This window comes from Vipera ursinii, assembly GCF_947247035.1.
Source record: "Vipera ursinii genome assembly, chromosome: 3".
NCBI lineage: Eukaryota > Metazoa > Chordata > Lepidosauria > Squamata > Viperidae > Vipera > Vipera ursinii.
The window spans coordinates 206693351-206710018 of NC_139516.1; the positions used below are offsets into that span (position 1 = coordinate 206693351).

The 16668-nt window shown below is 40.3% G+C and overlaps 1 protein-coding gene across 1 annotated transcript in view; it reads right to left on the minus strand.

Moving 5' to 3' along the window:
- Positions 1–4047, minus strand: part of FAM135B (family with sequence similarity 135 member B) — a gene marked incomplete at both ends in the record, with an annotated part of 71847 nt that extends 67800 nt beyond the window's left edge. The window contains one exon of the mRNA XM_083358187.1: positions 3971–4047. Within this exon, the coding sequence (XP_083214313.1) occupies positions 3971–4047 (77 nt within the window). The remainder of the gene's footprint in view (positions 1–3970) is intronic.
- Positions 4048–16668: the final 12621 nt, after the last annotated feature.

Here is a 16668-nt window from a genome sequence, read left to right on the forward strand (position 1 = left end):
AAGGGTTTCCTGCCTGAGCAGGGGGTTGGACTAGAAGACCTCCAAGGTCCCTTACTACTTTATTATTCTATTCTATTCTATTCTATTCTATTCTATTCTATTCTATTCTATTCTATTCTATTCTATTCTATTCTATTCTATTCTATTCCATTCCATTCCATTCCATTCCATTCCATTCCATTCCATTCCATTCCATTCCATTCCATTCCATTCTATTCTATTCTATTCTATTCTATTCTATTCTATTCTATTCTATTCTATTCTATTCTATTCTATTCTATTCCATTCCATTCCATTCCATTCCATTCCATTCCATTCCATTCCATTCCATTCCATTCCATTCCATTCTATTCTATTCTATTCTATTCTATTCTATTCTATTCTATTCTATTCTATTCTATTCTATTCTCCATTATATAGAAATGTTTTGAAAGTATGAGTTCTCATTTCATTATTTCTGTGATTAGATTCAATTAAACCAAACTATTTATAAATTCAAGTCTAATGTTTACTCTGCAGAGTTTGAGAATCTATGCATTTCTTTCTGGAAATATATCAACACCTTCTTAATTAATATTTATTTCAATTTAGTAGCTCACAATTTGTCAACAAATTCTCTTGCATATACTAAATGACCTTAGAATAGGGCAGATCAGAATGAAGATTTATAAGATATGAGCAGATAAAATAATTATTAATTGAACTCAGGCAGATATGGATAACTTTATTTTTCAGCTCAGTAAAGATTGTCAGAAGCTTTAAAGTGATTTGGAAAACCTCTCAGATTCGATGGAGCGAATTTAGATGTGACGACTCTTCATATTTGTTTTTGTTCCCAGTATGTTATGTATGCTTGTCCTTCAGAACTCAATAAATCGCTTCATGCTTTCTTTTTAAAAGAGACAATAAATTTTAATTTGCTTGCTCTCCACTCAACAGTTTCACTCTGCTGATGGAATACACAAATTATTTATGATTTATTCCCAAACATCCTCTAAGCAGTATAGAACGTTTTACTATGTTTTTGCTATTTTATTATTTGAGATAATCTAGTAGACTGTTTGATTTATGTCCTTGCCCTATATTAAGAATAGGTTTACTAAATCCAGACTGGTTTATTTCTGGTTAGACATATACAAGGTTGAATATTCCAAACTTTAATTATAGCCTTGAGTACCTTGGACCGTAGAATCACAACAAAACCTTACAGTGTCGTCTAGGTTCACACTTTATCTGATCCATCATGCAACCCGGATTCAGAGTCACCAAACACTATTACTCTCAGTAGCTTCCAAATCCTGTGATGGCTATTGACCAGGGGTCTTCAAACTGGGCCCTTTTATAACTCGTGGACTTCAGCTCCCAGAATTCCTCAGCCAGCATGCCTGGTTGAAGAATTCTGGGAGTTGAAGTCCATGAGACATAAAAGGGACAAGTTTGAAGACCCCTGCTATTGACAAACAAGCTGAAAGAGGGCTGTTTAGCGTTTGGAAATTGCATATGGCAGCTAATTAAAACTGAGTGAATAGAACATTCAGAACAATGGAATGTCTGAATATACGAGCCAGTTTTTTTCTAGTAGAAACTGGGAAAGCGTGTTTGAATCCTGCATAGGCTGGCTGACTTTGGGACAATTACCAGGAGACCATGAATTCGAGGGCCACCTTAGGCGTGAAAAGCTAAGCCCGTGGTGGTGAACCTATGGCATGCGTGCCACAGGTGGCACGCAGAGCCCTCTCTGTGGGCACGCGTGCCGTCGTCCCAGTGCTAGGCTTTCAGCTGGGTTTTATAAAACCTTTTCGCTTTAGGCCTCTGCCGCTGTGTGCAAAAAAACCAAAAAGGTTCAATGAATCAATCAATTTCAACTTCTTGCAGGGAAAATAAAAATCTCGCAAAGTTGGAATTGATTTATTGAACTTTTTAGTCCCAACTAGTCTGCCATTACCACCGCAGCCACGCCTACCCACTGGGCCATACCTACCCAATGGGCCACACCCATCCAGTGGGCCATGCCCACCCAGCACCCGAAGATACTTAAGTGGGTTTTGGGTTGCAGTTTGGGCACTTGGTCTCTAAAAGGTTTGCCATCACTGCCCTAAGCCTTCCTAATATCTTTCCTAATATCAGGATCTTTTCCGACGAGTCTGACATTAGGTAGCTAAAGTATTTGAGTTTCAGCTTCAGTATCTCTCCTTCCAAGAACATTCAGGGTTGATTTTCTTTATACAGAATAACAGAGTTGGAAGGGACCTCGTAGGGCCAAGCAGGAGACCCTACACCATTCCTAACAGATGGCAGTCCAGTCTCTTCTTGAAAGCCTCCAGTGATGAAGCACCCACAACTTCTGAAGGCAAATCTGTTCCATTGGTTGATCGTTCCCACGGTCAGAAAATTTCTCCTTATTTCCAGGTTGAATTTCTCCTTGATCAGTTTCCATCCCTTATTTCTTGTCTGGCCGTCAGATGCTTTGAAAAATAGGTTAACCCTCTCCTCTCTGTGACAGCCCCTCAAATATTGGAACACTGCAGTCATGTCTCCCCTGGTCCTTCTTTTCACTAGACTAACCGTGCCCAGCTCCTGCAACCGTTCTTTATATGTTTTAGCCTCCAGCCCCCTGATCATCTTTGTTGATCTTCTCTGCACTCTTTCTAGAGTCTCAACATCTGTTTTATAGTGTGGTGACCAAAACTGGATTCAGTATTTTAGGTGTGGCCTTACTAAGGCTTTATAGAATGGTATTAGCACCTCATGTGGGTACTAATTCAGCCCCTCTGATTCAATCCCTCTGTTGATGCAATGTAGGATTTCATTGGCCTTTTGCCTGCCGCTGCACACTGCTAACTATGCTAACTCATATTTAATTAATTGTCCGCTAGGACTCCAAGATCCCTCTCACACTTACTGCTATTAAGCCAGGTTTCACCTAATCTGTATTCATACCTTTGTTTTTTTTTTTTATTGCCTAAATGTAAGACTTTACTTTTCTCTGTGTTGGGATTGACTTTAGGATTGACTGATTGGATCTCCTTGCAGTCCAAGGGACTCGCAGGAGTCTTCTCCAGCACCACGGTTCAAAAGCATCAATTCTTTGGCATTCAGCGTTCTTTATGGTCCAACTCTCACAGCCATTCATTACTATTGGGGAAACTATAGCGTTGACTATAATACTTAGTCATTCCTGAGCTACTTTTGTTTGTTTAGTTATTAGGTTTGCATCCCCACCTTCTTCCTCCATTTTCCTGTTGTTCTGGTCCAAAATTGCTTCTTCTTTTATTGTCCTCCACTTGTCCAAAATTGCTTCAAAATTGTCTGAAAGGGTATAAGATCTCCTGCTTGAGCGGGAGGTTGGACTAGATGATCTACAAGGTCCGTTCCAAGTCTGTTATTCTGTATTCTGGTCCAAAATAGCTTCTTCTTCCATTCAGCTGTAAGAGCCTTGGTGGAGCAGTGGGCTAATGCCTCCTTAAGTAACACCAGCTGCCTGCAATTAGTGCAGGTTCGAGTCCCACCAGGCTCAGGGTTGACTCAGCCTTCCATCCTTCCCAGGTAGGTAAAATGAGGACCCAGATTGTTGGGGGCAATTAAGCTGACTTTGTAATAATGCCGCTTGGGGGTGTGTGTGAAAGCCCTAATAAGCAGGCATATACATAGAATGAAGGCTACTGCTAAGCTTGTAAGCCGCCCTGAGTCTTCGGAGAAGGGCGGGATATAAATGGAATTAAAATAAATAAAATAAATAAATAAATAAATTTTCCTCCACAGGTCCAAAATTGGTTCAAAATTCTGCCCCTTTTCCCATGTGTACAATGCATGAAATATAATAAAGGGCTGGGCTTTGATCACCTTATCAAGCCTGCCATTTCATAGCCAATGACTTTTGCTCTGGATGAGACTGTATCTAGGTTTGATTTTTTGGAAAGGCTTTCTAGCATTTTGTATTCATGACCTTTGCATGAAGAAATTGACTCACCCTCTTTGGAAGAGATCGACGTTATGGAAGTTGTGCAGCTCCACAGAAAAGTTGACAGTTCCCTGGACCTCCGACATGATGTTGGTTGGTCATCACCTGAAAAATAAGTAGTAAAGGAAAAGATGTAGTATCAGTAGATAGGAGAATGTTAAGATTGCAAGATGGACTTCCCTGAAAATCTATGAAGTGCTGGTTGCTGAATGTCAGATTATACCAAATAATAGTTTAATTAGCCTTTTTGGTGGTGGTTCCCTCCCTGTGGAACATTATCACCCCTGTAGAAATAGGATTGCTCCACACCTTGGCACTCTGAAGACATAGTTTTGCCAATGGGCCTGGGGACCCCAGGGTAATATGGAGTTCATCAGAAGGTTGGTTTGACTTTTGTTGTGATCGGAGGGAAGGGTTTATTGATTTTTGCATTGAGGTCTTATTTTTATAAGCCACCTGGAGTCAATGTGAGTTGGATGGCCATATATGTTGTTAAATCTATCTATCTATCTATCTATCTATCTATCTATCTATCTATCTATCTATCTATCCATCTATCTATCTATCTATCATCTATCTACTATCTCATCTATCATCTATCTATCTATCTATCTATCTATCTATCTACTATCTGTTTCATCTATCATCTATCTATCTATCTATCTATCTATCTATCTATCTATCATCTATCTATCTATATCTACCTATCTATCTGTATCATCCATCCATCATCTATCTGTCTGTCTGTCTGTCTGTCTGTCTGTCTGTCTCTATCTATCTATCTATCTATCTATCTATCTATCTATCTATCTATCTATCAATCATCTATCTACTATCTGTTTCTTCTATCTATCTATCTATCTATCTATCTATCTATCTATCTATCTATCTATCTATCTATCTATCTAACTATCTATCTATCTCTCTCTCTATCATCAGACCATGCTTCTCCAAATCCAGTATGTCTATTTCCAGGACTCTGAGCTCATCATCAGAATTTAAAAGTAAGATAATTAATATCTTTATTCCCTGCTCTAATGTCTAACATTGGAGCAATATTGGGCTGGACCCAGCAGAGCTGATATAATTAGATTATTTTGATATAAAATGAATTGCTATTTGCATCTTCTGGGTGAATGGAGAGGAAGAAAGTTCTTTTGGCAAATGTGAACATTTTAAATTTCTGTCTGTTTAGCAACCCGTAGGTGGCTGATTCACCCACTTTTGATGTGAGCTCATGAATTGGAGATGAAGTGCTAGCTAATGTATGGTTGCTCCAGTCCTTTGCTTTCTTTGGATTGGCCAAAGTCAGTCTGCTCATTTAGGATCAGATAGAAGGCTTTGCCATGAATTCAACTTACCAATTCAGCTGTGTCTCTAAGCCTAGATACCAAGGGATGGGAGGGAAACCTGAATTAAATCTAGCAACCTCGTCATATCTCCACACAGAAAGAGACGTAGATGGTGTGGTAGGATGGAGGGTTTGTTGTCACTGTGTGTTGGGGGAAGAGAGCACGGGGGGAGGCTCAGCTAATCTCAATGTACACATGTTGTACTTTGACAATAAAGGTTTATTATATTAATAGGAAAGCCACTGTGTCACTTATATTCATAAAAAAACTAAACTAAAAGTAAAGGTTTCCCCATCCAGTCATGTCTGACTCTAGGGGATGTTGCCAGTTGTGGGATTCAGCCGGTTTGCACCAGTTCAGCAGAACTTGTTGCCCAGGCCCAGAATGGACTTCCGGAAGTGGCATCCACGCAAAGAACCGGTTGTTCACATATTTGAATCCCACCACTGAACATTGTTCATCTCCCTTTCTTAGCTGAGGGAGCCAGCATTGTCCAAAGACAGTCCCATGGTCTTGTGGCCAGCCTGACTGCATGCCGAGGGGCATGGAATGCTGTTATCCTTCCACTGAAGTGGTACCTGTTTATCTACTCGCACTGGCATGCTTTCAAATGTGCTAGGTGGGCAGGTGCTGGGGCAAGGAAGGGAATTCACCCCATTGCGTGGCGCTCGTGTCTAATGAACCCACACTGCCAGTTTTCCAGCTGACAAGCTCAGCATCTTTAACCACTGGGCCACCGCGTCTCCTATTCGCAAAACTACCGCACAGCAAACACCACACACCTTCTTCGCATTCTGACTGTGAGGCAATTTTATTCCAGCGTTGCAGTGCAACTCTGGAACAGATTAAAACATTCCCCCCCCAATTTCCCCCTAATGATCTGATTCATTCAATCCATTCATCATCCCGAAATGGGAAGAAAAAAAAACATTAAGAACAAAAATGAAGCAAAACAAAACACCCGTGATTGAAATAATGGCGGAAGGAGAAGTGGGAATTTTTTTAAAAAAATCTGTTTGCATAAGACAGACGTAGTCTTCAAATAATTTGAGGCGTATACTGCATTGCTTTCAGCATTTTTGAGAAGGTTGGGGTTTTACTGAGAAATAGAATTCCCTGCCTTTTCTTTTTTTAAATCAACCCCTTTCTCTCTTAGGCTTATGAAACACTATCCTGAAGAAATTATTCTCTCTCTTTCTCATACTGAGCGCTGGCAATGAAGTCAGTTTCAAGACTAAAATGAGCTGACTCTGAAATAAAGGGCAAGGATGACTCATAAGCTGCGTTCATTTATAACAAGGTATCCAGGCTGGGATGGGGGGGGAAAAACAACAACAACCTAATTGTAGTAAGAAGAGGAAGAACAATAGCAATAATAATAGCAATAATCAGCTTTTGCAAAGCAGTCTTCAGAAGGGAGTTTAGATATATAATAATAATGCCAGCCAGGATCAGTATTCCAGTATTTGAGGGGCTGCCACAAAGAAGAGGGGGGCAGGTTATTCACCAAAGCACCAGGGGGAAGGACGAGAAACAATGGGTGGAAACTGATCAAAGAGAGAAGCAACCTGGAATTAAGGAGAAACTTCCTGACAGTGAGGACAATTAACCAGTGGAACAGCTTGCCTCCAGAAATCATGTGCGTTCCATCACTGGATATTTTTTTTTAAAGGCTAGACAGTCACTTGTCTGAGATGGTATAGGTTCTCCTGCTTGAGCAGGGGGCTGGAGTAGAAGACGTCCAAGGCCCCCTCCAGCTCTATTATATTCTAGTCTAGTCTAGAGAAAAGAAGGACTAACAGGGACATGATAGCAGTATTCCAGTATTTGAGAGCTGCCTCCAAGAGAAGGGGATCAACTTATTTACCAAAGTGCCTGTAGGCAGGACAAGAAACAATGGATGGAAACAAATCAAGGAGAGAAGCAACCTGGAATTAAGAAGGAACTTCTAATAGTAAGGACAATTAACCAGTGGGACAGGTTGCCTTCAGACGTTGTGGGTGCTTCATCACTTGAGGTTTTAAGAAGAGACTGGACAGTCACTTGTTTAAAATAGTATAGGGGACTAGAAGACCTCCAGGGTCCCTTCCAGTTCTATTCCGATTGATTGATTGATTCATTAAAGATCCTCTAGCAGATTACTGAGTCCGCTGCAGTTGGGTAGCAAATAAATTTAAATAGCAGAGAACAAAAGATCAGCTCTCAATTGACAAGATAATAATAATAATAATAATAATAATAATAATAATAATAATAATAATAATAATAATAATAATAAGAAGAAGAAGAAGAAGAAGAAGAAGAAGAAGAAGAAGAAGAAGAAGAAGAAGAAGAAGAAGAAGAAGAAGAAGAAGAAGAAGAAGAAGAAGAAGAAGAAGAAGAAGTTGGAAGGGACCTTGGAGGTCATCTGGTCCAACCCCCTGCTCAGGCAGGAAACCCTATACCATTTCAAACAAATGGCTGGCCAGTCTCTTCTTAAAAACTTCCAGTGTTGGAGCATTCACCACTTCTGGAGGCAGGTTGTTCCACTGGTTAGTTGTTCTAACTGTCAGGAAGTTTCTCCTTAGTTCTAGGTTGCTTCTCTCTTTGGATTAGTTTCCATCCATTGCTTCTTGTCCTGCCTTCGGGCGCTTTGGAGAAGAGCTTGACTCCCTCTTCTTTGGGGCAGCCCTTGAGATATTGGAACACTGCTATCATGTCACCCCTCACCCTTCTCTTCATTAAACTTGGAATTTGGAAAAGTGCAACAATACATTTAGTGCCATCAAACACCAACTATCTATCCCAAATCCCTGGAAAGGACTGGATAGATGGATAAAAATGCCAAACCTAGTCTCAACATCTGATTGATTGTACAACTACCCATAATAATACTGTCCTTCTGTGAGAGAAATAGCCTTTTATTGCTAAAGGCTTTTATCCACTGTGACAAAAACCTTTCTTCCACTTTTCAGAAGAAGAAAAAAAGAACTTGTTTATTTTCTTTTGGAAAAACAAAACAAAACACCACATTGCAATTGTTCAGGTGACCCAGATTTTAAGGTGCCACAAAAACTTGCCGCCCAAAGGAAAGAACAGGGAGATGACAAATACGCAAAGAGGCAATTCTAGCTATCTGTACTTGGCCATTAGTTGTGTATGGTTGAGGAACAGGAGGAGGAGGAGAAGGAGGAGGAGGAGGAGGAGGAGGAGGAGGAGGAGGAAGAGGAGGAGGAGGAAGAAGAAGAAGAAGAGGAAGAGGAGGAAGAGGAAGAGGAAGAAGAAATGTGAGTGATAGTTAACTACAGAGCGGGGGAAAAACAATGGTTCTATACCATTCAACATCCTCCTCCCATTTCTTAGTTCTGCAGTTTTGTCTGCCTATTTGCAGCAGGTCACAAAACCCTCGTTGGCATTTCATCAACTGTGCCATCTGCTTGGAGGAACAGAGATTGAGAAATGATGACAGTGCTTTTGGATAAGGAGAAAATGAAATTACCTGAGCTGGGCAAATCCCAACTATAAGATGAGGATGTGCTTGATTAAGTATACCAAAAATATTATTCCTATAATGCTATGATGAGAAAGATAAGGCTGGATACTACAGTCTCTCTCTCTCTCTCTCTCTCTCTCTCTCTCTCTCTCTCTCTCTCCTCTCTCTCTCTCTCTCTCTCTCTCTCTCACTCTCTCTCTCTCTCTCTCTCTCTCTCTCTCTCTCTCTCTCTCTCTCTCTCTCTCTCTCTCACTCACTCTCTCTCTCTCTCTCTCTCTCTCTCTCTCTCTCTACCTACCTACCCACCCACCCATATCTATCTATCTATCTATCTATCTATCTATCTATCTATCTATCTATCTATCTATCTATCTATCTATCTATCTATCTATTTGATTATTCCATCTTGGTGCTATATCTCAGGAGATCAAAAACCATTCTGGTAAAAGGTGCAGTTAATCCTCGAATTATGACTATAATTGGGCCCAAAATTTCAGTTGCAAAGCAACAGGATTATTATATTATTATTAGATAATACAATTAGATATGGAAAGATGATATGTTACTATAAGTGAGACAATGGTTAAGTGAATTTTGCTCCATTTTATGTCCTTTTTTGCTACCGTTGCGAAGCGAATCACCAGCAGTTGTTAAGTTAGTAACATGGCTGTTAAAAGTGAATCTGGCTTCCCCATTGACTTTGCTTGTCAGAAAATTGCAAAAGGGGATCATGTGACCCCACAATGCTTCAAATGTCATAAATATCAGCCAGTAGCCAAGCATCTGAATTATGAACATGTTTACATGGGGATGCTACAATGATCCTAAATGTGAAAAATGGTCATAAGTTACTTTTTTTCCCCAGTGCCATTGTAACTTTGAATGGTCAAAATAACAAGAATGAGGACTGCCTGTATTGGCAAATTAGTTCTGGAAATACTGCCAAGAAATACTGTCTAATTATTGGGAGTCACATTCATCCAAAGGACCATAGTAACATCTCACAAACATGAACCATGGGGTCCAAGGTGATATTATAGACCAAGGGTCCCCAACCTCCGGTCTGTGGACAGGTACTGGGCCGTGGCATGCCAGCAACCAGTCTGCACAAACAAAGCCAAGCCCCATCTGCGAGATACAGGCAGTACATGAAACCACACCCCATCCAGTCCATGGAAAAACCTCTCTCCATGGAACTGGTCCCTGGTGCCTAAAAGGTTGGGGACCTCTGTTATAGGCAGTCTGGCATATTCCAGTAAAAAAAAAAACCAAAAGTATTTCCCAGTGGTGGGATTCAGCTGGTTTGCACTGGTTCAACAGAACCGGTAGCTAAATTTTGCAGCATTCGGAGAACTGGCTGGATTTCAGAAGTCCAGTCTAGGCCTTGGAGGCCTGGAGGAGGCCTCCCAGGCCTAGAACGGCCCACCGGAACCGCATGCATACCACTTCCGGAAGCCCGTTCTAGGCCTCGGAGGCCCAGCTCTGCATCAAATAAGAGAACCGGTTGTTCAGATATTTGAATTCCACTACCGGTATTTCCTAAATGCATTTTCATACATACCTATTTCACATCACAAGCAGGCCACGCGCCAGAATACAGGAAGGAATGGAAGATGTATTCTTATTTTTCATCCATTTTGAAGTAACAAGATCAAAAGAGGGGGAAAAAAAGCCAAACAACAGCCCAGCTAGAAAACAACAAGCTACTAAGACGCCTCATTTCAAAACAATTTGGCCTCACAGCACATCTTTAGAAATGAAAAGTGTACATGTGTGGAATGGAAGAAGGTGTATACTTATTTTTGCACATTTTGGGAGCAAGTAGATCAGAAAGAAAGACGCTTGGTTTCAAAACAGTTCAACATTACAGCATCTCTCTCTCTCTCTCTCTCTCTCTCTCTCTCTCTCTCTCTCTCTCTCTCTCTCTCTCTCTCTCTCTCTCTCTCTCTCTCTCTCTCTCTCTCTCTCTCTCACACACACACACACACACACACACACACACATTTATATTTTAAACCTTGCTGGAAACCACTTCAACTTTGCAATTTGACCATCAGGTGGAAATGGGTTAAAATTCAGAAAAAGTAGTACTATAATTAGTCCTTGATGTTCTAATACAGTGGATTCCCCAAATTTACATTGCTAAGCAAGACAGTTGCTAAATGAATTGGGCCCCCACATTGAATGGCCTTTTTTTGCCACAGTTGTTAAACAAAACACTGCAGCCAGTAGGTGAATCATGTGGTTGTTAAATGAACCTGGCTCCCCCCCCCCCTCGACATTGACTTTGCTTGTCAAAAGCCAGCTGGGAAGGTTACAAATGGCAATCACATGGTCCTGGGACAGTGCAACTGTCTTAAATACTTACCAGTTGCCAAGTGGCCAGATTTTGATCATGTGATGGTTGCAAGGGTGAAAATCAGCATTAAATCACTTTTTCCAGTACCATTGTAACTCTGAGTGATCACTAGATGAATGGTTAAGATAGATAGATAGATAGATAGATAGATAGATAGATAGATAGATAGATAGATAGATAGATAGATGGATGGATGGATGGATGGATGGATGGATGGATGGATGGATGGATGGATGGATAGATAGATAGATAGATAGATAGATAGATAGATAGATAGATAGATAGATAGATAGATAGATGGATAAATAGATAGATGATAGATAGATAGATAGATAGATAGATAGATAGATAGATAGATAGATGGATGGATGGATAAATAGATAGATGATAGATAGATAGATAGATAGATAGATAGATAGATGATAGATAGATAGATAGATAGATAGATGATAGATAGATAGATAGATAGATAGATAGATGATAGATAGATAGATAGATAGATAGATGATAGATAGATAGATAGATAGATAGATAGATAGATAGATAGATAGATAGATAGATGGATGGATGGATGGATGGATGGATGGATAGATAGATAGATAGATAGATAGATAGATAGATAGATAGATAGATAGATAGATAGATGGATGGATGGATAAATAGATAGATGGTAGATAGATAGATAGATAGATAGATAGATAGATGGATGGATAAATAGATAGATGATAGATAGATAGATGATAGATAGATAGATAGATAGATAGATAGATGATAGATAGATAGATAGATAGATAGATAGATAGATAGATAGATGATAGATAGATAGATAGATAGATAGATAGATAGATAGATAGATAGATAGATATAGAGAGACAACCTTTACTGTCATTTTTTACTGTGGGCACAATGGCACACATTAAAAATGAAATGTAGTTGCTTGCTCTCAAGGTGTACACATACATAACACATTATATACAACATACATATAGACCTGCACCCTTACATATAAGAAACATATAAATATTAGTCGCTCTCCATCTTGAAGCATAAGAGAAGGAGGAAGCTTTAGAGTTCACAAGGTTAATACTGTATGGAACAAAGCTGTGACTGAATCTGGATGTGCTGCTTCAGATACCATGAACACCCCTCCCAAAAGATAACAAGGGAAACAGGTTGTGAAGAGGATGTGTAGTGTCCCAGACAATCTTGCAGACCCTGCTCAAGCATCTCTTATGTGCTATGTCCTGGATGGAAGGGAGGGAACTGCCAATGATCTTTTTTGCCGTCCTCACCACTCTCTGCCCCGCCTTCCTGTCTGAAGCAGGGATGCTTCCAAACCAGACTGTGATGCTGTATGACAGGATGCTCTCAATCATCCCTCTGTAGAAAGTGGTCAGGACAGGGGAAGGAAGATGTGCTTTTCTCATGTGGCACAGAAAATGCAGGTGCTGCTGTGCCCGCTTTACCAGGGTCTTGCTTTTCAGCAATCAAGCCAGCCTACTGAGTTGAGGACTACCTGCATTCAGAGAAAGGAGGAGAGCCAACAGTTTTGGGCCAAATGTTTCAGAGGTATCCAACCTTGGCCATGATGCCTAAGGATGTTGGGAGCTGCCATTCTAATGGCTAACCACTAACATCTTGCATAAGGTTGAAATAAAGTTGGGGAAAGAGTAAACGGGGTGCAAATTAAAGGAATGCTGTTTATTCACAACAAAAGTCTGCTCTTAGAGTTCCTGTTGGTGGGACAGGTAGTTGAAAAATTCCCAGCCAAGCAGGGAAGAGAGCTCAAGCATGGAATTAGTCTTGAATCATTCAAGAGATCCAGGATTAACCACCACTGCAGTCCAAAACTCTATGGAACCTTTTCTATCTGTTTCCAAAGGAAGTCAAATAGTCTGGGAAGATTCCTCTACTAGAGGCTGAAAAGAATAAAGTAGTTAGCTTGAACTCTACACATATAGATCTGGTTGTTTACACCTGAAATTAACAGCCAGTTATTTGAAAGGTTTTGGGTTCTGCACAGGACTTAGAAAACAACAACAATAACAACAAGAACTGGGATTTATCACAACACTTCCTTAGACTCAGGATCAGCCAAACTTTGCTTTCTAGATCATCCATCCTCTCATTTCATTGCAAAGAGAGACTCCTATGCTCTTCCATATTGTGACAGATGGGGATTTCCCAAAATCTCTCACCATTGACCAGGTCTTCTGAGAGTTGTAATTCTAATGGCTAACAAATACATTTGTCTAGCATACAAAAAGTAAATCGATCAGTGTCTATGAAGTACACAAATCATCTGCAATCATGACCTCAGTGTAAATAATTTTTGAGTAGTTGGAAGGAGATAACATTACCTGTTAAAATGAGATTGTGAAAAAGTAATTTGAGTTATAGGGGTCCATGCCAACAGTGAGGGAAGGGTTATAGTACTGCAACGTTGGATGTGTTTTGTATCATAACTGCAACACCTGCTGATCCGGTTACACTGTGGAAATTACTTGCTGATTCTGTCCTCTTCAGTCTTGTCAAAACATTTGAACACGGTGAATTAGATGTACTGAGACAGCACCATAAATATTGCAAAGCACTTGGTTGCACCGTAAATATTGTAAGGCATTTTGTATCTTGTATGTATTTACTTATATTAGTAACCAGGACTTTGAATGGTTCCACAATTTTACTGCCTACTCCATTTATTTATTTAATTTATTTTAAAATCATCATTCAGCACTATCAGGGACACAGTTTGTCTGCTCCTGTTCCACTCCACAAATTCAAGATGTTGACTATAATCCATAAAGCCCCGGTGGCTTGGTATTTTTGGACAGCTAAACAGCTTTCTCTCTTTGACTACATTCAGCCCATCCTCTGTGGAGATGCTTAGGAGTCCTGCTTCATGATCAAGGTCTAGAGCTGGTCCTTCTCAGTTGAACCTCAGTATTATGAAAATTTCCCCAAGATTTGGTTTTGCCACCCAACCTATTTGCATTTCAAGAAACAGGTAAAACAGTCTTCTTCTGGCAGACCTATTAGAACCTGTAGTGGAATAACAGAATGGAATAGAGCTGAAAGGAACCTTGGAGGTCTTCTAGTCCAGCCCCCTGCTCAAGCAGGAGAACCTATATCATCTCAGACAGGTGATTGTCTCTAGTCTCTTCTTAAAAGCCTCCAGTGATGGAGTGCCCACGGTTTCTGGAGGCAAGCTGTTCCACTGGTTAATTGTCCTCCCTGTTTGGAAGTGTCTCCTAAATTCCAGGTTGCTTCTCTCTTCGATCAGTTTCCAACCATTGAATAGAATAGAATAGAACTGGAAGGAACCTTGGAGGTCTTCTAGTCCAGCCTTCTGGACTAGAACCTATACCATCTCAGACAAGTGACTCTCCAGTCTCTTCTTTAAAAAACTCCATTGATGGAGCACCCACAATTTCTGAAGGCAAGCTGTTCCACTGGTTGATTGTTCTCACTGTCAGGAAGTTTCTCCTTAATTCTGGGTTGCTTCTCTCTTTGATCAGTTTCCAACCATTGTTTCTCGTCCTTCCCTCTAGTACTTTGGTGAACAAGTGGTGCTGATTGATTGGTTTTTGGTGTACTTTAATTGGGTTGTTTATACCAATAAAAAAGAATATTTGTAATCCAGGGTTGAACTGTGGGGTCCTCAGTGCTCTCTGAGTTTGGTTGTTTTCTTGCAGAAGTTTCATTACCAGACTTGGTAATGTCATCAGTGCTGGAAGGGAGTGGGGTTAATTGGTTTTTTTGTACTGATCTGGAGTATGTGGATTGAAGGGTATGGGACATATCTCTTATGTTGTCACAAACCACCTAAGGTCTTTCAGAATTAGAGTGCAGTATACGTTTAGGTAACAAGCAAACAAACCAAGATTTACAATGGTAGACCCCAACATCTAAAGAAGCCTACTAATTTCGGCCTTCTGATAAAACTGGTTGTCATGATGCCATGACTCTTTGGGAGGAGTGGTGCAATGTCAGGACAGTTGAAGAAAAAGGGACAAGGTCTTGTGACACTGGTTTTGTGAGTCTCACTCCTATCTCCCTGAGGGAACCGTTTTTGCTTATTCTACCTCTTTGGCCTACAGTCTACAAAATGTCAGAAGTCTGTAGCTGAGTATAGTCGCACAGCAACCTATTTCTCTTCCTCTAGGAAGAACACAAAGGACACATTAGGAAGAAAAAGTATTCTTTAATTATTTCTTTTTTAAGTTAATGAATTTTTCGAATGCATCCTTGTTATACATCACATGCAGATTGGGCTTAATTGTAGATGGAAGCACGCAGCTATCCTAGTTGCATCACAGTTCCGAGTTGCATGATTTATGTGCAGTCACTATAGCAATGAAAGTGCAACTACTATGTTAAGAGAGAGAGAGAGAGATTCATTATCTTGTTTCCTAATAAGGAAAGCAATTGTTCATTTGTGGGTTGTATTTCAGGAGCCTTTTTTCTATAGAAAAGTACAGCTTAGTCTATACATGGCTCCTATTATTTTATCCACTGCTTTGTTCCATTAAAATTCCACAGTTTTTTTTAATGTAAAAACAAATATTTTAATATGCTAGCTTTCCTTAACATGCTCAGTTTGTAGCAATCTTTCTTTCTTTGTATTTTTATGTAAAATCTCCAAATAATCCCAGTTTTTAACTGGAATGTTAAGTCACCCTTTCTAAACTGTGGGAAGTCAGCCCCCTCCCCAGAGAAGGAAATATTAAAAAGGCAGAATATTATATTTCATCAAAGGATATAAAAAAGACAGAAAAGAATGCCCAGTTTTTCTTAAAAGCCCCAAGTATCCCTCCCCCAAGCATAAACTAGGTCTGTAGGAAATGCAGATGTGATAATCTTGTCAGAAAGATTGGAGCCAGGAAGCTTGGATTAGAAAGACAAAGATGCCTAGAATCAACAATCCTTCACACCAAAGATCCAACAGTCATCAGCCACAGCCACAGGGAAGCAGGATATGACCTTTGGGACATAAACGGATTAACTCATCACCATCAGAATACCAGAAAGGCACACTCAGACTCAGGTCAAAGTTCACGCCACAGGAACAACTCCAAACAAAAGCTCAAGAAGGTATAAAAACCCACCACTCTCTACGAGACAGGGTCAGCTTTCCCAGAGCTACTGTTGTGACCCTGGCCCCTGGGGGTGCTTTATCTTCGCATGCTGACTCGGAGGATGATATGGAGGAGGAGGAAGTTGACACGAGCAACATGCTGGAGGGGCCAACTCCCCTGGTGAGTCAGCAAGAACTGACTTTACTTTACTTTTACTTTACTTTTATTAAATTTGTATACCACCCTTCTCCCGAAGGACTCAGGGTGGTTAACAGGGCATATATAAATAAGAATACAAAAATTAAAAAGGAATTAAACAAGTGCCCAATTAAAAATTACAATAACAATAAAAGACCCATTAAAAACCCTAACATTCCCCATCAGGCCAGACCAGCTAATTCAAATAAGTGGGTCTTCAGCCCGCGCCGGAAGGAGCGAAGGTCCGA